This window comes from Phacochoerus africanus, chromosome 9 (assembly GCF_016906955.1).
Source record: "Phacochoerus africanus isolate WHEZ1 chromosome 9, ROS_Pafr_v1, whole genome shotgun sequence".
NCBI lineage: Eukaryota > Metazoa > Chordata > Mammalia > Artiodactyla > Suidae > Phacochoerus > Phacochoerus africanus.
Window position 1 is genome coordinate 119,342,511 of NC_062552.1, and position 25,968 is coordinate 119,368,478.

The 25,968-nt window shown below is 50.5% G+C and overlaps 1 protein-coding gene across 3 annotated transcripts in view; it reads right to left on the minus strand.

The window, feature by feature from the left end:
• Positions 1-25,968, minus strand: part of SYNE3 (spectrin repeat containing nuclear envelope family member 3) — a 99,851-nt gene that overhangs the window by 70,520 nt on the left and 3,363 nt on the right. For 2 of the 3 annotated variants that reach the window (XM_047794491.1, XM_047794493.1), the window contains exon 2: positions 1,931-2,042. The exons of the other annotated variant lie outside the window; for it this stretch is intronic. In XM_047794491.1, the coding sequence (XP_047650447.1) occupies positions 1,931-2,018 (88 nt within the window). In that variant the 5' untranslated portion in view covers positions 2,019-2,042. The remainder of the gene's footprint in view (positions 1-1,930; positions 2,043-25,968) is intronic. 3 annotated transcript variants of the gene reach the window in all.

Sequence of the window (25,968 nt, forward strand, 5' to 3'; positions counted from 1 at the left end):
GCCCCGCCACACACAGTTTCCACCCTGCTCGTTCCCACCGCGCTCATACACCCAACAGAATTTCAGGAACTGAGCCGGCAGCTGGTTTTAATCCCAAAGCCTATTCCAAGTGCATTCTGGGAACATTCTTGTTCACTTATTAACTGCAGACAATGTTGCAAAGGGGCCTGGCTCAGAGCATCTTCAAGCACCAGGAGGACCCTGGGTGATTCTCTCTTCTCTGGCATTCACAAGAGGGTGGTTCTGAGGGCAAAGTGTGTCAAAAGCAGGGACCAAAACGCCCATCAGCATCTTAATAGTTCATTGGACCAGGAACCCTCAAACCATCTTATTTAATCTTACAACCACCCTCTAAGGTAGCTGAATCTAGAGTTGGGGACAATTATTGGGTTTCATCCCATCAGAGGTAACCACAGGCTTGCAGAGATTAAGGGACCAAACCAAAGCCACACAGACTGCAGGGCGCCCCAGCCCACTTGTTAGTCCACAGGCTTGTAAGTGTGTAAACAAGAAACCCCACTTAGTACCAGTGTTGTGGGGTCCACTTTACAATTCCAGCCACAAAAGGGACAGGGCGTGACTTCTTTCAAGACAAGTGCCCTGAGAGTGACTCTCAAATAGCTCTGCCATCACTGAAAAATTTGTACTTGGTAGTGAAAACCCACTGCTCTCTGGCTGCCTCACTGCTTTCCCCAGAGAGCTGACTATAAAACAGCATTTCTGGTTCAAGGGGATCCACGGAGTCTTGGGAGCTTCTGAGACAAGGGGTTCGATTCCCGCTCCAGCCCAACACAGTGGGTTAGGGATCCGGCATTGCCGCAGCTGCAGATCAGGTCACTAAGGTGGCTCCGACCTGATCCCTGGCCCGGGAGCTCCATAGGCCGCGGGGCGGCCAAAAAATGACAAAAAAAAAAAAAATTAACTGAACACATAGTCTCCATCAAAAGGCTCAATGTGGAAGACGCTAGATTTCCTCCCTGGAAAGACGAGGATTTCTACTCAGGAAACGCTGGCTTTTTTTGCAAAGCACAGTCAGGTATGAATGCCTTGGGAGAAGGGAGGATACACGGGACAACTAGGAGAGAATGAGGGGTGGGACGCAGGTACAGGAGGAGAAGGCCAGCTGCTCCATGGAACAGGCATCCCTGAGGCAGGGCAGGTGTCTCCATGGGGTGGGGCCTCAACTCCTCGGGCCCAAATGTGATTGGTTCAAGCTGCCAGGAGGGCAGCCAATCAGAGGCCACAAAGGGGGAGGGCTCACTGCAGGAGTCCTGAGGCGCTTCCTTCCTGGAGTCCCGGGCTGTAGTCCCAGCGGGTTGCTGGCAGGGTGGTCGGATTGGAGGTAGGGGAGTGGGACTGGCCGTCAGCTGTGGGTCAGAGAGCAGTGGGCAGGGCGTCAGGGGACTCGTCCAGGCCTGGCTGGTGGACCGCGGGTGTGAAGCTGGGCAGGCCAATCAACGATGCCCAGCCGACCTGATCCAGAAACTGTAGGCCCCTGTTGGTTTTTCCCACTGCGGGTCGTGGCCCAAGCCCACGCCTCGGCAGTGGAAACACCAGCCACACTCCCAAACACCTTGTAGATGAAATCTGCAAGGTTCCGGTCCCCACCAGAGAGAATTCCATTTGTCCTGCTCCAGCCTCCAAGACCCCTCCTTGGCCAATGAGGTAGAACTTCCAGGATGGGATGTTGGCCCCTTGTCCCTGTGTCTCCCCTCCTCTTCCTTCCCCAGTGACCCGTGGCAGCATCGTCTGTGACAGCATGATAGTGGCAGATGTCCCCACGCCTCGCCCTCCAGGCCTCTCTCTTATTGGCTCTGGGAATCAGAGGCACATGCCAGGCCCCCAGCCCTTCACATTTTCTCTTCAGGTAGGTATTTTCCCCAGAGGAGTGATCCAGCAGTCACCCCTGAACCCACCAGACCGCCCCTACCTGCCTCAGCAACTCCCATGAAACCAGCACCTCCTCCCTGGACTGACAGCACCTCTGCCCAAGCAGCAGGTTCAACCACCATGACCATGCACACCTCCTGTGGCCTTTGCACCTGAAAAACGTATGAACACACCTTTTTTAAAAGAAAATTATGGCTACACAACAATATATTTTCAGAACCCTTATGATTAGGAAGGACTTCAGAAAGGGGTGCTTTCTACGAGGTAGAAATGTCTTTCAATTCAAAAGCACTTCATCATGGAGCTTCCGTCATGGCTCAGTGGTTAATGAACCCAACTAGTATCCGTGAGGACACTAGTTCGATCCCTGGCCTTGACCAGTGGGTTAAGGATGCGGTGTTGCCATGAGGGTGTGGGTCACAGACGTGGCTCGGATCCTGCATTGCTATGGCTGTGGTGTAGGCTGGCAGCTGCAGTTCCGATTGGACCCCTAGCCTGGGAACCTCCATATGCCATGGGTACAGCCCTAAAAAGACAAAAAAAAAAAAAAAAGCACTGCATCAAAATATAGGGGTGGAGTTCCCATTGTGGCACAGGGGGTTAAAGACCTAGTGTTGCCTCAGTGGTGGCATAGGTCACAGCTGCAGCTTGAATTCGACCCCTGGCCTGAGAACTTCCATATGCTGTGGGTTTGGCCAAATGTGTGTGTGTGTGTATGTGTACACACACACACATATATGCTTTGATTTAATTACATGACAAATTTCAAAATTCCTCCCAGAAGTCCTAGTCCCTAGAGAAATCTTCCTCATATCCCAGTCTGAGAAACCCTGGCCTAGAGGATGAGACCAGCATTCCTTGGGGACCGTCAAGGATGAGGCTCCCATCTAACCTCCCGGCCCTGACTCACCAGGGTGCTCCTGGTCCCCATGTGCCAACTGTACCACACTGCAAAGTGTCTAGAAGCTTAGGGTCTGAGTGCTGCCTCCCCGGCTCAGTTCCGCCTGGTAGGTCCCCCTGCCCCCCCCCCACCTCCTTCTAGACTCTTCCCTGTTCTTTGGAGGTTCAGTTCACAGCCAGCCACTCAGAAGGAAAACCTTTCCAGCTTCCTCCTCTACTCCCAAAGAAATGACCTCTCCCATCCTTGGGTCCCCAAGGGCCCTGGGCCACTTACTCCATATTCCCTAAACCCTCTGAATTTTCCCAGGTTCTCTTCCCAACAACCCTAGGACATAGGTACTATTATCAGTTTCCTCTCAGGAGAAAACTGGGGTTTAGGAGGTGAGGAAAAATGAGTAGTCACAGATCCCAAGGTTTGACCTCCCTGTTCATGGTTTACTGTTAAACAGTATGTTTGCACAAGCAAATTCTCTGAAAAGGGCAGTGTCAGCTTCAGCGTATTGATTGGAGAGGGGGTGGCCTTTATTTTCAGTGGCTTTATTGGGGGTACAAATTGATAAACAATAAACACATTTCAACTGCACAATTTGATGTTTTAACATATATACTCCTAAAGCCATCACCCCAATCAAGATAACATACCCATCACCCCAAAAGTTTTCTGATCCCATTTCTAATCCCTCCCTCCTACCCACACCTGCCCTAGTTAAACTCTGATGTGCTTATTGTCACTTATTGTCATTTGCATTTTCTGGAGGTTTCTACATAAATGGGATAATATGGTGTGTGTGTGTGTGTGTGTGTGTATTTTTTTTTTTTTTGGTGGGGTCCTGGCTTCTGTCACACAACATAATTACTTTGAGACTCACCCATGTCATTGCCTGAATAAATGGTTTATCCCTTTTCGTTGTTGAGTAACATTCCATAGCACGTGGAGGCCAGTGGTTGGTCATCCACTCACCTGCTGATGGACAGTTTTTGGCTATTAGAAACCAAGCTTCTGGAGTTCCTGTAGTGGTTCAGCGGAAATGAATCTGACTAGTATCCATGAGGACACAGGTTCGATCCCTGGCCTCGCTCAGTGGGTTAAGGATCTGGCGTTGCCGTTGCCGTGAGCTGTGGTGTAGGCCAGCAGCTACAGCTCCAAATCGACCCCTAGCCTGGGAACCTCCATATGCCACAAGTGTGGCCCTAAAAAGCATAAAAAGAAAAAAAAACTGCTCTAAACACTAATTTATAGACATAGATGCTTTATTTCTCTTGCAAAAATACCTAGGAGTGGAGTGGCTGGATCAGATGGTAGGTGTATGTTTACATTTTTAAGAAACTGCCAAACCGAAGCTGCCACACCTCTTTTCATTCTGACCAGCAATGGGTGAGCATTCCCATTCCCGCAGACCCCTCTGTGGTCAGTCTTTTTAATGTTTTCCCTCCGCATTTGTACTTTAGGACAATTATTAGATGGCACTCAGCCCTTGCCAGGCACCTCCTCCTTTAGGGCTACGGTGTTGCCCAGCATTGAGCCTGTTGGCTGGAGACTAAGGGAGCAAGAAGCTGAGTGATGGCAAGACACTGGGCCAATAGGAACCTACTCCAATTTCAAGGGCACTGCCAGCAGACTTCTTGAACCATCAGTCAGGAGTGTGTAAAAACAGGAGTTCCCGTCATGGCTCAGCAGTTAACAAATCTGACTAGCATCCCTGAGGATGCAGGTTCGATCCCTGGCCTTGCTCTTGGGGTTAAGAATCCGATGTTGCCATGAGCTGTAATGTAGGTCACAGACATGGCTCGAATCCTGCGCTGCTGTGGCTGTGGTGTAGGCCCGCAGGTACAGCTCCAATTAGACCCCTAGCCTGGGAACCTCCATATGCCGCGGGTACAGCCCTGGGAAAAAAAAAAAAAAAAGAGGGGGTAAAAACAGATAAACCAAAGGAGTCCCTGACACGTGGGTGGAGCTCTCTGAGCTCCCAAAGTGTGGTTCCATGAGGCCCTTAGGCCATGCTCCTGCAGGGCCCTGGTTCAGAGGGGGCCCGGATATCTGCTCAACAACTCGTGTGGCTGCTGCCAGGTCTCCTAGCATCAGGAAAGGAAATCAACAATTCTGAGTCAGCGGTTGCCACGGAGCCCTCAGACGGCTCCTCTCATTTGAGTATGAACTGCATCCAGACTGGTCCTTGCCCGTTGTGATCACTGCTAGCTTGATCAAGGTACCCGGGACAGGTACTGACACATAGTAGGTGCTCGCAAACAGAAAGACTCATATTTTCCCTCAATGGCACTTTGTAGGTACTTTATACTTGTTAGTTTGGTTCCTTTTTTTTTAAGTTTTTATTTTAAAATTTTTATTTTAGTTGATTCGTAATAGTTCTGTTCTCTTTTATGAAAAGGAAGACGTGTGGAGCCAGAAAGAGCATCTCTCTAGCCTTATTTGGCCCTTGATACACACATGCTGCAGGTGCAGGGAAACTTGAGGAAGGCGGGGATGGGGGCGGGGCGGTTGACATCAGCACAGACTCTGTTAACCCCCAAAGCAGAGCCTTCCTTCAGGCAGAGGGTTGGGGCCGGAGCGTGCCCCAGAATGTGCTGAAGGAGGATGGATGCCAGTGCAGGCTCTGCTATGAACTGGCTCTCAAACTCCAATCTCCTTGGTCCAGTGAGAGCAAGAATTACCACCTGACTTGCATGGCCTCTGAGATGGAGGGGCCTTACATTAGAAGGTTGTTTTGAAGAGAAGGGGCACATCTGATTCACCTCCAGACTTTTTTTTTTTTTTCTTTAAACAGAATGGCTGTCAGGAAGCCCTGCCTCATTCAAATGCACAGAACTACAAAGATCCCCCGGCAACCTAACGGCTAATTGCATCATGTTACAACGTGTAATAGCCATGGGCTATAATAACCAATTGTGGAGCAGCCCTAACACACTGGAGTGAGTGCTACACTCCTCCGAGCTACAATTCCAACCTGTAATAACCAGAGACCTTCACAAGAGCCGGTTCTTTGTGCCAGGCTATCCTCTAAAGCACTTCATAGTGCTTTAGAAACAAATACCCTGGGCAGGGGAGTTGCCTGATGGTCTGGTGGTTAAGATTCGGCGCTTTTACTACTGCAGCCCGGGTTCAATCCGTGGCCTGGGCACTGAGATCCCACATCAAGCCGCAGCAGGCCACGGCCAAGAAAAACAAAAAAAAAAAGAGACACAAATATCCTACCAGGTGGGTGTTATAATCAGCCTCGTATTATAGAGAAGGAAGCAAAACACAGAGAGGTTAAGTAACTTTGCCCAAAGAATGCAAAGCTGGGATGGAATGCGGGAAGGCTGGCTCCAGAGCCCTCCCTTCATGCACGGTGTTTTACCTGGAGACAGGTGATGAGCAGCCACCTGGTCAGCACATTAGGGCTGGTTGGATGTGAGTCAGAAAGAGCTGGCGCTGGATGGCAGATGCAAGAGCTGTCAGTTCTCTGCGGGGGCTCGATTATGCAGCTCAACGTACCATCCTCCCAATACCACCCAGAGCAAGGGTTCACATCTGGGCCAGGCCTGTGGTCCTATCAGCAAAGCTGAGTTTTGCCATCCGCCCCCTTGCACCTGCAGCCCTTGGTAGCCAGGGCCACCCAGCACACCCCAACGGGCTCCATGATTGTTGCTGATGTGTTTGTCTTGCCATTAGACTGTTGCTCTCAAGGGCAGGGGCTGTGTCTCATCTGCTCTTTTACCCAGGCCTGGAGCCAGCTGGCCTGGAGAAGGACAGCAGCGAGGCTACAACATAGGTGAACTTTGAAAATATGATGCTAAGTGAAAGAAGCCAATCACAAAGGACCACGTTTTATATGATTCTGCTTAAATGGAACGTGTAGAACAGGCAGATCTGTAGAGACAGAAAGTAAATCTATTGAGGTAGCCTAGGACTGGGGGGTGGGGGGCAGGGGCCGTGGGAGGATCGGGCATTGTGCAGGCTTTGGGGGCAGTAATTAAAATGTGCTAAACATATTGTGGTCTTTGAAAAACTTACGGTTTCCAAAGGAGATAGTCTGGGGGTGGGGGACACGCTGGGGTTGTGGGATGGAAATCCTATAAAACTGGATTGTGATGGTCATTGTTCCACTATAAATGTAATACATTCATTGAGTAATAAAAAAAATAAAGTTATGGGTAGTTATAACAACATGAAAAAGTAAAAAATATCATGGTACAACTATAAATGTAATACATTCATTGGGTAATAAAAAAATAAAGTTATGGGTAGTTATAACAACATGAAAAAGTAAGAAATATCATTGTATAACTACAAATGTAATACATTCATTGAGTAATAAAAAATAATAAAATAAAATAAAATATGAAAAAAAATTTTAATGAAAAATTTTACTGAAGGAAAAAAAGAGAAAAAAAGAAAAATGATGGTGGTGATGTTTGTGCAACCCTGTGAATACACTAAAAGGCATTTTGAATTGTACACTTTCAACAGGTGAACTGCATATTGTGACTTATATCTCAATAGAGCTATTTTTTAAAAAAAGAAACAAAATCCCCAAACCAAGAGAGTCATTCAAACAGACCTATAGAAACAGCCATCCCTGTGAGAAACAAATACTCCCCCTGAGAAGCTCAGCACTTCATTTCAACAGCACTTGCTAAGTTAATTGTAAAATTATTTTTTACACTTGAGCAACAGGCCGTAATATTCATTTCCATTTCCCAGATGAGGACACGGAGATGGGGGAGTTTTGTGCTATGCCCAAGGTCCAAGTAGTTAAGAGATAAGGAGTCAAGTCCAAGACCATTGGACTTTTAACATCTGGACCTGCCCAGGGCTGAGCCAGGTGCAGGCTGCGGGCTACGAAGACGGTCTGCGTGGCCACAGACCCTGACTGAGGCTGTTACGTGCGCATACGGAGCGGCACAGGAGAAGCTCTCGGAGCCTTGAGAATTGAGCAATGATTCTGATTAGGGATCCAACGAGAGGTTCAGTGCCAAGGTTAACAGGCTGGCTGAGACGTGCAGGGTGAGCACGGTCTGGATAAGAAGACAAGAGGGAAAGGGCATAAGAAGCTGCTGGACCAGCAGGCGCAAGAGCTGGCAGGTGGACAAGAGCAAGGCCAAGTTCAGGCTGCAGCCTGGGCTTGGGAATCGTTAAAGGAAACTGTGTCAGAGAGGCAAGAGGGGAGCCTGAGCAGCACAGGATTCAAAGGGGCGGGTTGACTTAACTCTGTGGGTGCCAGGGAGCCAGCGGGGGTCTGTGAGCAAGGGAGTGGCATGCCCTGGTCAGCGACAGCCCCACAAGCAAAGAGGGCAGTGTCTGACCAATTGTCTGGAACTAACACGGAGCTGTAAAGGCTTCTAGCGACCTGGCCCCTTTGGTCATAGAACGCCTTGTAAAGTGCCGTTTAATCCCAAGGCATCCTTTTTATTGGAAACCTGCACTTCAACAAACAAACCAGAGTTCACGTCCAGGGAGTTTTCTCAACAGCTGACTAAACATGCAAACATCTGATGAGCTGTGGGGAGCAGCCTCCATTCCTCCCCACGGTGTCTGCACTGGCAGCTGTGCCCCGCCGCGCATGGCGCCAACGATTGGTGGGTAAGGAGGGTTCTGCTGGCTCCTAGCCTGTCCCCACCCCCATCATCTGTGATGCTATGATTGCCCTGGGTGGGAGTCAAGGTCATCATGAGTCTTGACCTCTAGCTGTCAAAGGAGGCCCCTGCGGGTTGGGAAAATGTCACCCAAAGTTCCCACGTAGGAGGCTACCTGCTGTGTGGCAGGTGCTGGGTAGGTGTGGTTCATTCATTATCCACCAGCCATCAAGGCAGGAGCGACGCTGCCACCTTACAGATGGGGAAACTGAGGCTCAGAGGAGCCGGCTCTCCTGCCCAGGTCAGACAGCTACTGTCTAAGCAAGCCCAGGACTGTCTGGTTCCGGCGCCCGTGCCATGCTGCAGAACGGCAGCTAAATGAGGAAGTGAGTCAGGAAAGCAAAAGGAGGGGGTTCCTTTCTGAGTCAGAACAGGATGTCCCATCCCACACCCGACTGATGCAGAGGCCGGGGTGGGGGTGAACCCCAGAGGGTCAGACTGAGGAGGCACCCAACTCAGCCCAGCCCAGCCCAGGCCTCTGCAGGTAGTGCGCCTGAAATGGGGGACCAGCCGAGGGACAAGCCCAGCACAGGGTGACTACATGGGCCTGGTGACACCAGGCCTCTCGAGGTACAGCTCGAAATGAATCAGGCCACATGGGGACACCAAGCCCAGCTGCGGGGCCCTGGCCCGGGGTTTCCAGGAACTGACAGCTGAGAAAAACCCAGTTCAGTCTCATTTCTGTGTCTCTCTCTCACCATCACCCACCAGGCCAGGCGAAGATGAAGGATGCGCCTTCCCTGGACCTGAGGGAACAGGCCCGTCTCATCTTCTGAGAGGCAGCTACCGGCCTACGCCACAGCCACAGCAATGCCAGATCTGAGCCGCATCTGCGACCCACACCACAGCTCAAGGCAAGGCCAGCTCCTTAACCCGCTGAGAGATGCCAGGGATCAAACCCACATCATCATGGATACTAGTCGGGTGTGTTATCGCTGAGCCACAAAGGGAAGTCCCATCCCATCTTCTTTTTTTTTTTTTTGAGCTCTTTGTGGTTTTTTTTTTTTTTTTTTGGTCTTTTGTTGTTGTAGTTGTTGTTGTTGCTGTTGCTATTTCTTGGGCCGCTCCCGCGGCATATGGAGGTTCCCAGGCCAGGGGTCTAATCGGAGCTGTAGCCGCCAGCCTACGCCAGAGCCACAGCAACGCGGGATCCGAGCCGCCGCTGCAACCTACACCACAGCTAACGGCAACGCCGGATCGTTAACCCACTGAGCAAGGGTAGGGACCGAACCCGCAACCTCATGGTTCCTAGTCGGATTCGTTAACCACTGCGCCACGACGGGAACTTCCCATCCCATCTTCTAACCCGGAACCACACCGACTTCCCTCTGCTGCAGGGCTTGGGAGACACTTATTTCATCTAATGACAGATCTTGTTTCCGTGCCCACTCTACACCAGACGCTGTGGTCCCAGAGGTGAACAGAACCGACCAGATCCCGTGCCCTTGGCTGACCTGACAGCTCAGGCTCCCTTTCCTCTGCTGGAAGATGGACACAGCATCCAGCGTCTATTCAACACCCCTGCTCTCCCTCCCACCCCCAGTCTCTACACGGCATCATCTCTCGACCTGAGACCCTCTGAAATCCCCCATGTGCAGCACTCGCTAAATTCATTTTTCAAAATGTCCCTGTGAGCCAGGGACATTAACCTGTCCCCCTACCCCCACCGACAATGTGTGGGACCCCTGGGTTGGGCTTCGCGGAGCTCCATGAGCTCCCTGAAATCTCGTGCAGCATTTTGTGTGTATGCGTGCTCCTCTGGGGAGGCCTGTAGGTCGCATCCGGTTCCCAAAGCCCCCCTGACCAGGGCTACACGAAACCCACGATGTGAATGATGCCCATTTCTCATTGTGAACGACCCAGAATAGCCCCTGGGATGGAGGCCACCAATCACCCTGCACCATTTCCCTTCTGCTGGACACTTATGTCACATTTTGGTTGTTGTTTTTCTCAATCCCACTAGAACATTTGCAAATGTATCACGCAAGCTCCGTCTCCCGCCGGCTGCAAAGCAGAGCCCCTGATGGACGCTTGTTATTATTCCGCCTAAATGGTATTTTTCTGACCAAGAGACATCCTTTTTCTCTTTAGCATCAGCAGCTGGCCTTCTTTTCAGGGCTGTTTTCCACAAAGAAACCAAGTGTGTGGTCACGTGGCCTAGCTGCTGGGCTTGTAAACCAGAGACCAACCAAATCTGGGTGCTGTGGGCGGTCGGTCAGGCCGGGCTGGGCTGGGCAGGGTGGGACTCACTCCTGGTGAGTCACTGTGCTGGACGCCCATCCACAGGCACACGCAGTCACAGCCACAAAGGCCTGCCTCTTCTAGGATTCTTCCCAACAGCTGCTCAGAGCACACGGACCCTGGAGCCAGCCAGGCGAGCAGACTCAGATGCAACTTGGCTGCTGAAAAACCAGGCAGCCTTTGCCAAGGGAAACGAACGCCTCTGACTTCTCTTTCTGTAAAATGGGAGTAATAATAGTAATAGTACAGTAACAATAGTAATAATAGCAATGTAGTAACATACTACACTATTTTACTATTACTATATTACTATTCACTCTTACTATGTTACTATTGTACTCTTACTAGTAAAGCAATCTGATCTAAGTAGGTTACATTGCTAGACGGTGCTGGTAAGCAGTCAGCGTTATCTCAGGGTTTTACATAAATATAAATTTGCACGTGACGTTCTACTGAGAAAAAAAAAAACGCCATTTAACTGTGCAGCAAAAAGGAAATGGTTAAGGTAAGTTGGTGACATCCATTCCGTAGACTCTCCTTGGCCATTTACACGAAGAAACAGGATATTCACACTATGGAATAATGCTGTGTCTGCAGGGAAAAAAGATCACGCTGTACACTCCTTCCAAGTGTCAAGAAATAGAGACACGCTGGGCTTCCTGTGTGGCTCACAAGAAATAGAATCACCCTAAGTGTCCACGCGCAGAGGAACAGATAAAGAAGATGTGGTACACACACACACACCCCACACACACACACACCCCACACACAAACACTGTTATATACTCAGCGATAAAAAGAGGTAAATAATGCTATTTGCAGCAACATGAAGTGAAGAAAGTCAGATGATATCACTTACATGTGGGATCTAAAATATGATACAAATGAACTTATTTACAAAACAGAAAAGATGCACAGACATAGAAAATGAATTTACAGTTACCAAAAGGGGAAGGGGTGCGGGGAGGGGTAATTTAGGAGTTTGGAATTCGTAGAAACAAATCACTAAACATAAAATAGAGAAAAACAAAGACCTACTAGTATATAGCACAGGGAACTATATTCAATATCTCGTAATAAACTATAATGGAAAAGAACATGAAAAAGAACATGGAGATATAATGCCTAACTAATTCACCTTGCTGTACACCAGAAACTAACACAACACTGAAAATCAACTATACTCCAATTACAAAAAAAACAATCATGCGCAAAACTCTTTGCCCTCTAGACCAGGGGTTGACACTTTTTTCCGGAATGAGTCAGATAGTAAATATTTTAGGTTTGGCACGCCCACTGGTGCCTGTCACAGCTCTTCAAATCTGCAGTTGTAGCGCGAAGACAGCCACAGCCAGTATGTAAATGATGAGCCTGGCAGTGTTCCAGGAAAAGCTTGTTTACAAAATTGTGTGGCGTTTTGGACAGCGGGCTGCAGCTGCCAATCTGTCCTGTGAAAACTACAAAAACTGGGTCAAAAAAGATAAAGATTGAAAGGAACATTGGAAAAAGTAAAAAGTTTTCTTGGAGCATTGGAATCACATATATATATTTTTTTCTTTTCTTTTCTTTTCTTTTCCTTTCTTTTCCTTTCTTTTCTTTTTAGGGCTGCACCTACAGCACACGGAAGTTCCCAGGCTAGAGGTCGAATCAGCATTGCAGCTGCCAGCTGACATCACAGACACAGCAAAGCAGGATCGGAGCCGTGTCTGCGACCTCCACTGCAGCTTATGGCAACACAGGATCCTTAACCCACTGAGCAAGGCCAAGGATCAAACCCGCATCCTCATGGATACTAGTCAGGCTCTTAACCCACTAAGCCACAGTGGGAACTCCCATAGGTACATTTCTTAAATGTCAGTTTCTTTAAGGTGGTAGTGGCAATTAAAAAAAAAATTAGAGGACTTTAAAGCTGCATACATTCCAATAACAAATGAAGAGATTTCACAGTTCCATTAGATTTTAAAATTAGGAAGCCCAGCTTTCACATTATGCTCTAAAAAAAAGGTAGTCTGTGAAGTATAGCCAGTGTGGGACTGAATCTGGCTTCTCCATCAAATAGCTATGTGACCCTGAGCAAGTGTATTAACCTCTCTGTTCCTCAGTTTCCTTGTTTGTAAAGTGAGGATACCAATGGCACCAGGAAGCATGCAAGGGCCTGGCAGGGAGCCTGGCGTACACCAGGCCCTTGATACAAAGATGGGCCTCTCAGACCCACTGAAGCCAGATCTTGCTGACCCAGGGTCTGTGTCATGGCTGGAATAAGACAGACTAGAAAACCCAGCACACTTTACTTCCCAGCTTAAAAAAAAAAAAAAAAAAAAGTGCTCCCGTGGTTTTCAGGTTTGGTTTATAAAAGGACACAGAACTACTCTTATTAAATAAATGAATCCCAGCAGTGAGAGCAGTCTAAGACAGGCAGGGTTTGTTCCAAATGGGAGTGTGGGGAGCAAGTGAGTTTCCGGCGCTGCGCTTGCTGAACCGCTGGGGAGACCCACGGCCCCGCAGAGCCAAATCCACGCCCGGGTCCAGGGTCGCAGGCACCAGCGAGCTTCAACTTGCCTCCAGTCTTGCAGGAGGCAGAGACCAGAGTCCTCTCTCTTTGGCAGAAAGGGGCAGTTAGGTTCAGAGTCAAAGGTCCATCTGACTCAATCCCTCCACAGCTCCATGGCCTGCCCCTGAGAAAGTCCACAAAGCGTACTGGGCAGTGGCCGTCCTTCTCCATCCACCTCTGCAGGTTTACCTCCCACCTCTTCCCACCTCTTCTTCCTGAGCCAGACCTCCCCAGGGCTCCCAGTACACACCAAGTGGCTTCTCCCCTCAATGCTCTTCTTTGCCTGCCTGCATTCACTCATCAGTGCTAGCATCACTGCCTCCAGGAAGCCCTCCAGGATTTTTCAGGGGGTAATGGCTAGGAACTAACATCTTTAAGCACCTACTAGGTGTCAGTTCCTGTATTAGGTGCTTACACACACTACCTCATTGAGGTCTCCCTTCTCCAGTTAAAATAGGAATGATTGCCTTTTTTTTTTTTTTTCCTGTCTTTTAGGGCTGCACCCATAGCATATAAAGATTCTCAGGCTAGGGGTCAAATCAGAGCAGTAGCTGCTGGCCTATACCACAGCCACAGCAACTGGGGATCCGAGCCGCTTCTGTGATCTACGCCACAGCTTGCGGCAATGCCGGATTCCTAATTCACTGAGCAAGGCCAGAGATCGAACCTGTATCCTCAATGGATACTAGTCAGATTTGTTTCCACTGAGCCACGAAGGGAACTCCGGCCTTCTTTTTATAGGTGAAGAAGTCAAGGTCCAAAGTGGTTACGTGACCTGCCTGACTTGTCTCCCAACAGTCCCCCGGCCGAGTCCAAAGGGCGCCCCTGGCAGAGTCCAAGGGGCGCAAAACCATCTCCCTTCTGCCAAAGCTTCAAGTAGCGTCCACCGAGCTACCCAAGAGCCCATCCTCTGAGTCACAGAAGGCCCTGCCTTGTATCTGGAGGCCTCAGAGCACCCCTAAGGCCTCCCCCCTGGAGCCTTCGCCTCCTTGGAGTCCAAGGTCAATGGTTAACAGGCCGTGTAAATTATAATTAGCACATGCCCGTTCCTGCCAGGGCTTCGAGACGCCAGGTTTACGATGTGCCTGTGTGAAGCCAAGGGCACCAGCCTGGGGACTGACTTGTTCCTGGCTCTCCAGGGGTGGCAACATGACGGTGTCACCAGCAGGGGTGAGCCATGTCCTTTACAGATGCAGAGGTGCCTCCCCGAGCCCCCTGGGCCTCAGCACCAGGGGCCACCTGCATTCAGGCAGCAAAGAGAAGCCGTGTGGGGCTCTGGGGAGCAGCATGTTTTCTGGGCACAGGGCACCCGGCCCTGCTGGATGCTACCCCATCCCTCCCCAAAGGGCCTGTGTCTGGGGGTGAGCTCCCCGTCAGTCACAGTGGACAATACCCCACTGTTGTGTGCAGCCTAGAAGCTGACCAAGCACTGTCACCCTCCTTCTCCCCCTTGACCTAATGGCAGGGGGGCGTATCCCTTTCCCCCTGGAGGGACCTGGGCTCCCCAGCCATCACTTAGTGGAGCCCGAGCCCTCCTGCTACTGCCTGGAAAGGTCACCCACCCACTGGGGAACAGGGGCAGCCAGCACGTGAGCCCCATTCTTTGCAATCTGGTCCCAGGGGGCCAGGGGCACAGACATACTCTGGGCCTCCCACACCAGGCACCAACACCATGTGACCTTCAAAAATGTGATTTCTGCCTTCTCTTGCACAATACTGGCTTTAATGGATTTCCTCGCAGGGACTTTGCACGACAGGCAAATGCCACCCTCCCCAAGTTGGCCACACTCAACAGCGGGGCTGCCACCACCCAGGGGAAGGTATGTGCTGGCTGCGTCCAGGGGAAGGGAGCCACATGTGCTGGGCCTGAATCACTTCCCCTCCAGGGAGCTGTGGCCTCCGCCTCAGCCTGCCAGCACCTGGCAAGGACTCGGACGCCTGCCTTCTCCTTTGCATCGCCTTCAGCGCACTGGACCTTCTGATACAGTCTGTTGACTTATTGCTTGTTCATTGGATCTAGATGCTTCTAGAACCATCTAGAATGTAAGTTCTATCAGAGCAAAGATTTTGTTAGTCATATCCACTGCTCCTGCCCCTGTCCCTAGGACAGTGCCTGGCCTGCAGCAGGCCCTCGGCCAGAAGTTGGCGAGTGAATGAATCTTTGCTCTACGTAGTCAGCGCCATTCATCTGCTCAAGAAAGCTTTACGGCACCTCCAGGCGCCAAGGGCAGCAGAGCAAATACTAAGCTGGGGGCAGGGGGCAGAAGCATGAACAGAGCAAGCCCATCAGGGAGTTAAGGTTTGGCTCAGAGGGGACACGTGTGGTCAGGGACTGTCAAGGGAGGGAAGGGCATGTAGGAGAGGGAACAGCATGTACAAAGTAGCAAAGAATGAACCAGCACCTGAGTAATTTGGCAGAGGCCCTCAACCCTCATTCCTTCATCCTCCAGCGTTTACTAAATGTTCTGTGCTTGGGGACAGGAGCTGGCCCGAGGATAGGGTGGTTTCTGCCATCCTGTGCTCACAGACTTGGGGGACAGCAGAGTCACGGATTCTTCGTGCAATCAAGTCTGAGGGGACACTGAGCCTCAAGCGGCCCCCTCTTACAGGTCCATCATGACCCAGCCTGCCCAGTGCCACAGCTGGGGTGGCAGGACTCTGCTTGACTAGGGTGACCAACTGGTCCCGATTTGCCTGGGGCTTTCCCATTTTAGCCCCCAAATCCCACGTCCCAGGAGACCCCTTCATCTTGGTCACACTTACTTCCACCTTCCTCTCCCCTCTGCACAACCCTCCCTGCCTTCTGATCCCCCCCACCACCACCCAATCTCTGAGCCACTCACCTGCGGGGCTGGGCTTCCAGGAGCCCTCTGTGTCAGGGGGCGGGGAGGTGGGGGCAGCTTTTTCTCAGGTAACAGAGAGGGAGACGCTCCAGGTTATAAAGGGCACAGTGATGGGTGAGTCTACAGGCTGCGTGCCCTCCCTTCTCTGATAAAGTCTTCGGACAAGCACAGGGGCTGCAGCAAACACCAGCTCAGCCCACTGTCCCGGCTGGCAATCAGCCATGGAAGCTGCGCAGGCTCCCGATCCCTTGTCTGAGCTTTATCTCCCGAGGCCTCCCTGAGCCAAGGTCAGGCTTCCTCCCCAGCCTCCCTTTGTGCATTCAGAGCAGGCCCCTTGCAGGCCACCAAAAGATGAGGGCTGGGCTCAAGCAGCAGGCAGCCAATGGTGACCTTTTCATTTCCATGGGACAGAGAGAAAACCAAGGCATAAAACTGGGCAGGAACTCACTACTTATTTCCCAAGACCCTCATGATTCCATTCTTCAAAAGCAGCAGCCTTGAATCCTATCTTCTAGAACCTTCCTCACTAGCCCTGGAGAGACTCACACCACAGATGCTCTCTCCCAAGAGGACTCAGAAAGTCTTGCCTGGGTGCCTGTTTTCAGGCTGAGGCTCCTAATTCAGAACTCCAGGCAAGGCAACCAAGTTCCTGCTAAGATAGTCACAGAAACCCCTCAGCCTGGTACCTCCCCAAGGTGCCGAGGGCTGTGAGGTCCCCCAGATATTGCTGGTCTCCCTCTGAATCTGAGCCTGGCTTTTCAGGGAAAGATGCGGAGCTCCCTGGTGGTCTGGTGGTTAAGGAGCCAGCATTGTCACTGCAGTGGCATGGGTTCGATCCATTGTCTGAGAACTTCTGCATGCTGCAGGCACAGCCAAATAAATAAATAAATAAAGTGGAAGATGCTAATGATTAAGTTACCTCCCTCCACAAGTCCCCAGAGAAACTGTGTTTCTTCTCCACTCTTGCCACCTGCAAGAGCATCAACTAGAAAAGGCGAGGTCTTTTATCACGGTCTTCTAACTCTACCATTTATTATTAGCTTGTGTCCTTGGACAAGCTTGGTAATTTCTCTGGGTTGCCTTCTCCATAAAATGCTAGATAAGATCTACTGTGCAGGGCTGATGGATAAAGGGAGAAGGCATCTCCAGCCACCTATACCCTTGAACTCTATGGAAGTGAGAGGGAATGACTAATAACCCTCGGGAAGGGTGTGCTATGTGCCAGGTCTGACTTAAGTTTCGCATTGCTTGTTTAATGACATGGTCAATTACAGATAAACAAAATGAGGCTCAGAGAAGCTAAATCACCTGTCCAAGGTGCCCCAGCCAGCCCAGAACCAGTGTTCTCCCCAGTTTCCGCCCCTCTTCACCACCAAACCCAACATTTGCTGATAAGTGAACTAAGTAATGAACACCAGGCTTTCTTTGAAACAGCAGGCACAAGATTGAGAACTGTCTCAGAACTCCATTTTTTTGGCCGCACCCACAGCATGTGTAAATTCCCAGATCAGGGATCAAACCCGTACCACAGCAGTAACCAGAGTCGCAGCAGTGACAACGCTGGATCCTTAACCCACTGAGCCACCAGGGAACTCCAGAATTCCATTTTTAAGAACCAACATGATTTAAACAGTGTCACCTCTGCAAGGCTTACCCTCTGCCACAGAGAACGCTCTGGAACAGGGGATTGCAAAACCACAGTCCCCTGCCTGTTTCTGCACAGCTCTCTAACTAAGAGTGATGTTTACATTTTTAAATGGTTGGGAACAACTCAAAAGAAGAGTTATCTTTCATGACAGGTGAACATTACACGAAAGACAAATTCCACTGTCCCCAAGTAGTTTTATCGGAACATAGGCAGCCCATTCATTTCCAGAGTCTACAGCTGCTTTCTGGGTACAACGGGAGAAATGAATGACAGAGACAGAGACCATATGGCCCCTGAAACCAAGAATATTTGCCATCTGTCCCTTTACAGAAGAAGTTTGCTGACCTCTGTTCTATCAGCTCAAGGGAAACAGCTCATCCCAGCCCTACCTATCAGCACAGCATTCGTCCAGGTCTGGGAATCCAGAAGATTCCCTACTATTCTTTCAGCAAAAGCACGCAGTCCCTGATATCCAGAATGGGCTGACCAGGCCACATTTTCTAAAGGCTGAGAGCTGTGGAGTTCCCATTGTGGCTCATTGGTAATGAACCTGACTAGTATGCATGAAGACATGGGTTGGATCCCTGGCTTTGCTCAGTGGGCTAAGGTTCTGGTGTTGCCGTGAGCTGTGGTGTGCGTCACAGACCTGGCTCAGACCTGGCGTTGCTGTGTCTGTGGCTGTGGTATAGGCCGGCAGCTGTAGCTCTGATTGGACCCCTAGCCTGGGAACCTCCATATGCTGCAGGTGCGGCCCTAATAAGACAAAATAAATCATTAAAGGCTGAGAGCTGTGTCTTCGTCAGGGTTTTCCCTCTGGAGTCCCCCTTCCTTAGAGGCCCAGGTGGTGGCTGCCATTAAGGCGAGGTCTTCCAGCGCCATCAGGGATGTTGGTGGAGCCACCTGCCCACAGCCTCCACGATGGTACTGGCATCTTGGCTGGATGCTGGATTGGGTTCCACCCTCACCAGGGGGGCCGTGGTGCCAATCCCAAGAAGACAGCTCCAGTTCAAAGGTAACAGGAACCTCACAGTCACTCCCCAAGAAGGCACCCAGGCCAGCTCTCCAGGAATAATAGATGGGTGCCCACAGGGATACAGGCAAAAAAAAAAAGCCAGCCAGTCTCAGGCAGGGTTTGTTCACCTGAAGTTCTGTTTCTGTTCCTCTTCTGGGGAGTTTAAGCTCTGGGGGCGGGGGTGGGGGGGCCTTACTCCATCTGGGAAGTCAAGCCAGCACGGCAGGGTGCTACACCAGGATGGCAAGCCCCTCACTTCCCTCCGTGACCTGATCTGCTGGGGTGCCAGCGGGGGGTGCCAGGGCTCTGTAGACACTGAGATGGTCATGGAGCAGCGCCCTCTGGGACAGGCCACCCCTCCCCCCGTGTCCTCCACCTGCCTCTTGTCTCTAGAAGAACTTTAGCCAAAGAATAAAATTAATCAGAGAAGTGAAAGAAATGCAGACACAAAGAAAAGCAGTCTAACATACAAAATAATAAGAGTTAGCCATTAAACAAAGTCCAGGACCTTAAAGTTCCTTCTCAAGGGTTACAGATAATATTCTGAGCCAAATCCCTTGAGCTTTTTTAAGATACTGAAACCCCTACCAGGCGGAAAAAGTGAACTCTATGATGACCAGATGGTAGCCATGACATAAGCTGCCACAATTCTGGGAACGGAGTTCAAGAAAATGGGAACGAATGGATCCTGGAACTAAAGATTAACTGTACTTACAAAGATGGTGCTGCCCAGACCATCACAGGGCAGATTTCAAGATGACTGTGGGCGCTGTCTGTGCTGTGCAGCACAGAGGCACCCCAACCCCAGCCCAGGCACACCTGAAACTCCCCTTTAAAAGCTCCTGCCCCTGCAGAAGATCTAAACAGACAATTCTCCGAAGAAGACATACAGATGGCCAAAAAACACATGAAAAGATGTTCAACATCACTCATCATTGGAGAAATGCACATCAAAACCACCATGAGGTACCACCTACACCAGCCAGAACGGCCATCATCCAAAAGTCTACAAACAATAAGTGCCGGAGAGGGTGTGGAGGAAAGGGAACCCCATTACACTGTTGGTGGGAATGTAAATTGGTGCAACCACTGTGGAAAACAGTATGGAGATTCCTCAGAAAACTAAAACTAGAACTACCATTTGACCCAGCAATCCCACTCCTGGGCATCTATCCAGGGAAAACCACGACTCGCAAAGACACATGTACTCCACTGTTCACTGCAGCTCTATGTGCAATAGCCAAGACATGGAAACAACCGAAATGGCCATCAACAGAGGAGTGGATCAAGAAGATGTGGTACATATACATAATGGAATATGACTCAGCCATTAAAAGGAAAGATATACGGGCATTTGTAGCAACATGGATGGACCTAGAAATTATCATGCTAAGTGAAGTCAGTCAGACAATGAGACACCAACATCAAATGCTATTACTTACCTGTGGAATCTAAAAAAAGGACACAATGAACTTCTTTGCAGAACAGATACTGACTCACAGATTTTCAAAAACTTATGGTTTCCAAATGAGACAGGTTGGGGGTGGGGGGATGCGCTGAGGGTTTGGGATGGAAATGCTGTAAAATTTGGTTGTGATGATTGTTGTACACCTATAAATGTAATAAAATTCATTAAGTAATTTAAAAAAAAAAAAAAGGCAGGGAGTTCCCGTCGTGGCGCAGTAGTTAACAAATCCGACTAGGAACCATGAGGTTGTGGGTTCGATCCCTGGCCTTGCTCAGTGGGTTAAGGATCCGGCATTGCCATGAGCTGTGGTGTAGGTTGCAGATGCAGCTTGGATCCCGTGTTGCTGTGGCTCTGGCGTAGGCTGGTGGCTACAGCTCTGATTGGACCCCTAGCCTGGGAACCTCCATGTCATAGGAGCAGCCCTAGAAAAGGCAAAAAAAAAAGACAAAAAAAGAAGGCAGATGGGCAAATTAGGAAAATACCAAATCTTCTGGCATCTTGATCTTGGACTTCCTAGCCTCTAAAAATGTGAGAAGTAAATGTTTGTTGCTTAAGCAAAAAAAAAAAAAAAAAGAAGTCTAAGATCTAACTGTCCTTTGCACAGGGAGACAGGTGACACTTTGCTCTGTGGCCTAAACTAGCAATTAACAACCCCTTCTTTCCAGGCTCTCCCAGCGGGGGCTTGAGGTTCATGACACGTGTTCACACATCCCCAGCGGGGGGAGGAGGTTAGCGCATGTCCCCCACGTTACAGAGAAGGGAACCGAAGTCCAGAAAGACAAAGTCAAAGGGTGCTTCCTGGGGCCCTTACAGCATCCTGAGCTTTGCTGTCTCTAAGCCATCATGCCTGGGATGGGACAGTCTGTGCAAAGCACCCAAATCCCCCACCAGACTCCCCCCACTCAAAGCAGGGACAGGACAAGTCCAGCTCAGTCAGCCCTGTCGAAGGAATACAGTTGCCCAAGGAGTGAAGCTTTCAGCGCAGAAGGGCCCAGATCCCAGCCGCAAGCATGTGCTGCTATGGCTCTGGCAGCAAATCGGCTCCAGCCGGGAGCTGCTTCCTGCAGGAACAAGTGGGGCGGCGGGGGGGTGGGAGGGGGAAGGCCTCCCCTCCTCATCAGGGGAGCACACCCACAAGCAGAGACCCAAGCCTTCAAGTGGCTTTTACCCCGAAGGCAGCGGGAACCAGAGACATTACACGGTGGAATTTTTAAAGAATCCATTTTCTAAAATTATTTCCAAGCAAAGTTGAGCACGAAAGCAACAAACAGATAAACAGGCAAATTATGGAAACCAGCTCCATCACTGCCCGATGCCGGGTAAAGGAATTTACCCTGGCAACCCCAGCTGGCTCATGCCCAACCTACAACGCCGGCTTGTGGTCACTAAGCTCTCGATGAGCAAGCCGCAGGTGGGGCTCCTTGGGTCCAAAGTGGAAAAGGGTGTGGGCAGGGCAGGGCCCTCTGGGGTGGCCCCAGAAGCCTCTGGCCACACAGAGAGGGTTTCCTTTGAGGACTGACCTGTGAGAGCTTTCGGGGGCTGCAGAGAAAGAACTAGAAGCCTGGTACGGAGACCTGAGTGCTTGGTCCGGCTCAGGGCACTTGCCGCACTGAAGGCGGAGGCAGGCTGCTGGTTACCTGCATGAACTCTGTTCAGGACACCGGAGTTCAGTTCCTCACTCCGCGGTTAACTAGCCGAGGACAGGTTTGCTAACCTCACTGTAAATGGAAGTAACAGAGCCCATGTCACCAAGTCGCTGCGAAGATAAAGGGAGGAAAGGCAGGGAGCCTTCAGGACCTGCGGGACAGATGCTAGCTGACATGGTACCCAAGGAATCTTCCATGGCAGCCTGATCTGGCAGTGTAGACACTGATACATTCCTTTGCTCATCCATTCATTCCTTCACGCTGTAAATACAGGTTGAGCAGCTCCTAGGGCCAGGATGCTCTGGGGACAGGGAAAGAAATCTCACCCTGATGGAGTTTGTGTTCTAGCCGAGGAGATGGGTGATACAGTCAATGGTAAATAACTCAGATAAGCTCAGGTGAGGATAGGTGCTAGAGGGACAATGAGATGGGGAGATAGGACAGGGCGTGGTGGCCAGGTGGGGGCTTGGGGCTTAATCCTTAGAGCAAGGAGGAGCCAGATAAGCGGGAAAGGACCAGCTTAAGTGACCTGGCCCCTCCTGGTGGGGGACGTGTTCAGACAAGAGCAGCCAGACTGAAGGTCCCCAAACACCTACAGTGAGGCTGAAGTTCTGGGAGGAGAGGAAACATCCAGACTTCCAGGCACCTTAGAGATCTCCTAATTCCAACCTCCCATTTTAAAGGGCAGGAAAGGGAGACCAGCCGGCGGGCGAAGGTCAAAAGAGTCTGTGGAACGAAGCAAGGACTCCTCCCATCATTGTCGAAAGGCCTTCTCTTCGCACCAAGAGGCTACTCCAGTGAGTCAGCCTGCTGCGTTATTTTCGCAAATGTCACTCGGGAGGGGCTCAGCCCTTTCCAGATCTCAAATAAGACTTTTGACCTAGAGTTCAACCAGAGACAGCAGCCCACCCTGTTCCATCCGAGCTGTGCTGACGACCGGGTGGACTAACCCAGTAACCCAGCCCAGCACCGCCCCCCATCTTCCTCGAGCAACCACCCCAGATTGTGTTACACCCCAGACTTTTAGGGAAGGTTGTTGGAGGGGAACGGGTACTGGCCCAGGGGCCAGAAGACACTGTCTCAGGTCCCAGATGGGCTCCAAGTCACCTAAGAGACTTGGGCCAGTCTTTTCTGTCTGTGCAGACTCAGTTTACCCCAAAGGTAAAATGACAGGCTCCAATGAGAGCATCTCTGCAGCTCCAATTCGACCCCTAGCCCGGGAACGTCCATATGCTGAAGGTGCAGCCATTAAAAAAAAAAAAAAAAAAAAAAAAGGAAGAAATATTTTGGAGTGATGGTTGGTTCTCACATTCTCTTACTCTCCTCTTCAACCATCATTCCAAAATATTTTTCTTACTTTTTCTTTAACAGCTGCACCTGCGGCATATGGAGGTTCCCAGGCTAGGGGTCGAATCAGAGCTGCAGATGCCATCCTATACCACAGCACACAGCCACACCAGATCCAAGCTGCCTCTGTGCCCTACACTGCAGGTGTGGCAACACCGGATCCTGAACCCACTGAGCGAGGCCAGGGATCGAACCCACATCCTCATGGATACTAGTTGGGGTTCTTAACCTACAGAGCCACGAGGGGAACTCCTGAACTCTTGAACATTGCACACACCATCTCTCCAGGCACATACAGCAAGGGCGTGTTTCCTAGTCCCTGAAGGCTCCCTTACTTGTATAAAATTCTCTCTCACTGGGTCCTCCCATCAGCTTGGCCCTATGGGGAGGTATCACCAGCCCCATCAGACAAATGAAGTGGCTTCACAGTGCTGCCTCTGGCCCCAGGCCACAGAGCAGGGCTGCCCCTGGCCCCAGGGCCCCAACACCCAACTGAGCATAGGCACAGGGGCACAATGGCTCCCTCCCTCCGTGCCCACCGAGCCTGAGAAAACCACCGCCTAAAGTGACAGTCCTGGGACACCCACCCTTTGGGTCCTGTTGGATGGGAAGACAGCTTTGCAGAGGATAGGACACCTTTGATTTGGGCAAAGGGAAGGTGGCCAGGAGTCAGAGTGAGCCCTGCAGGCACCAGGGCCAAAAATGGGCTGGGCTCACCCCCATTCTCAGTGCCCTGCAGTCCTTGTCACCAACAGAGCAAGCCCCGTGGCGAGGGGGGAAGCCTGGCGCTTAGAGCCCTCAGCATTCAGAGCTTCCAGGATGTGACAGCCCACCAGGCTGGGCCACCAAGGGCTTGGCTTCTGGGGAGGGAAGGCTGTGCCCACACACCGCACACTTAAGACCGTTGTCGTCTCTCAGTTCTCCCTCTGGGTGAAACTCCTGCCCCACCACTTACGCGCCATGGGATTTGGGGCGAGAGGGTTAGCCCCTCTGAACCTGCTGCCCCATCTAAAAATGAAATGGGGAGCACCGCATCCGTGACACTAGCTTGCTTTGCTAACTTATAAATCTATCGCGCATGCCCTGCGGAGGAGGAGGAGTCAGAGGAGCCCCAGGAGGGCTTCCAGGAGGAAGGGAGGGTCTAGGTACTGCTTGTCTATCTCCTTTGATGATGTTTCTATCATGCAAGTTCTGGAAGTGCGTGGTCCTGGCATGTTGTAGTTCCCTTCTGCTACTTTTTTTTTTTTTCATTTTGGCCACACCCACCACATGAGGAAGTTCCCCAGGCGGGGGATCAAACCCATGCCACAGCTGTAACCAGAGCCACAGCAGTGACAACCCAGATCCTCACCTCCCTGCGCCACCAGGGAACTCCCTCTTCGGATTTTTTTAAAAAATTAAAATGATTCCATTTAGTCTCAGGGGTACCACCACTTCCCCGCCTGTTCCGAGGAAGAGGGAGCCCGGCCCTTGCAATTGTAGTAGCACAGGTGTGGTGGGCGGTGTCCTCAGAGTCACACAGGTGTGGCGGCACAGGGCAGACAGTTTTCTCTAACTCTGCACGTCATGTTTCCTCGACTGTAAAACCACAGGATTGGTCCCGGGGATCTGGGATTCCTCCCAGCTCAGACAGGTCCATATTCTCTGATTCAGAAGCATAAATCATGAGCCCAGGACTTTAAAAAATCCTGTTGATAATCTGAGATGGTAGCGTGTGAAAGTCATTTTCTCATTGTATGACTTCAGAAGAGGGAGATGATTTCTCCTGAATGAGAAACCACGTGTCTGTTACACAACAGGATTTGTGTCTGTTTTATTTTTTAAATCCAGCCAGATTAGCATTTGAATCTGTGGGAAGAGTATGATTTTCTAAGAGAGCTTTGTGAGCATGCTCTGTATGATCTTCCAATTGTATTAGTATGTCAGAGTTAATGTGTCCATATAATGGGATGCACATTGTATTACATTATACGTATTATATTTATGTGTTATATACATTGGACATATACGTATTTCTTATTTATAAGAAATGAAGTATAAAAGTATTTTAGGAGTTCCCTGGTGGCTCAACGAGTTCAGCATCCAGTGTTGTCATTTCACTGCTGTGGCGCAGGTTTGATCCCTGGCCCGACGACTTTCACGTGCCACGGGAGAGGCCAAAAAACACCAATATTTTTTTTATTTTTTGGCCGCCCCAAGGTATATGGAGTTCCCAGGTGAGGGATCAGATGGAAGCCACGACTATAACCTACACAGCAGCTGTGGCAACCCTGGATCCTAAACCCACGGAGTGAGGCCAGGGATCAAATCTGCATCCTCAGAGACACCATGTTGGGTTCTTAACCTACTGAGTCACAATGGGACCTCCAATGCTGGATCCTTTAAAGCAGCATGCCAGGCAGGGATAGAACCTGCATCCTGGCGCTGCAGAGATGCCACTGATCCCATTACGCCACAGTGGGAACTAAAAACTCTTTTCAAATGATGCCCATGGAGCCTATGACCCCACAGAGAGTGCAGCAGGCTGATCCTATACCCTCTCACTTATCAAAGATAACCACCCTGATTTTGCATTATTGTTCCCTTGGTTTTTTTTTTTTAAACCTGCTCAAATTTGTGAACCAGGATCTATGTCTGGAGGTGTGCATGAAACATACCTGTACTCACAATTTACAAGGTGACCTCCCTTGCAATGCCGCCCCCCCTCGCCGCCCCCCTCCCCCCCCCAACCCCAGCCATGACCCTCTGAATCCCAATCTCCTCTCCCCAAAACCTGAGATGATACTGG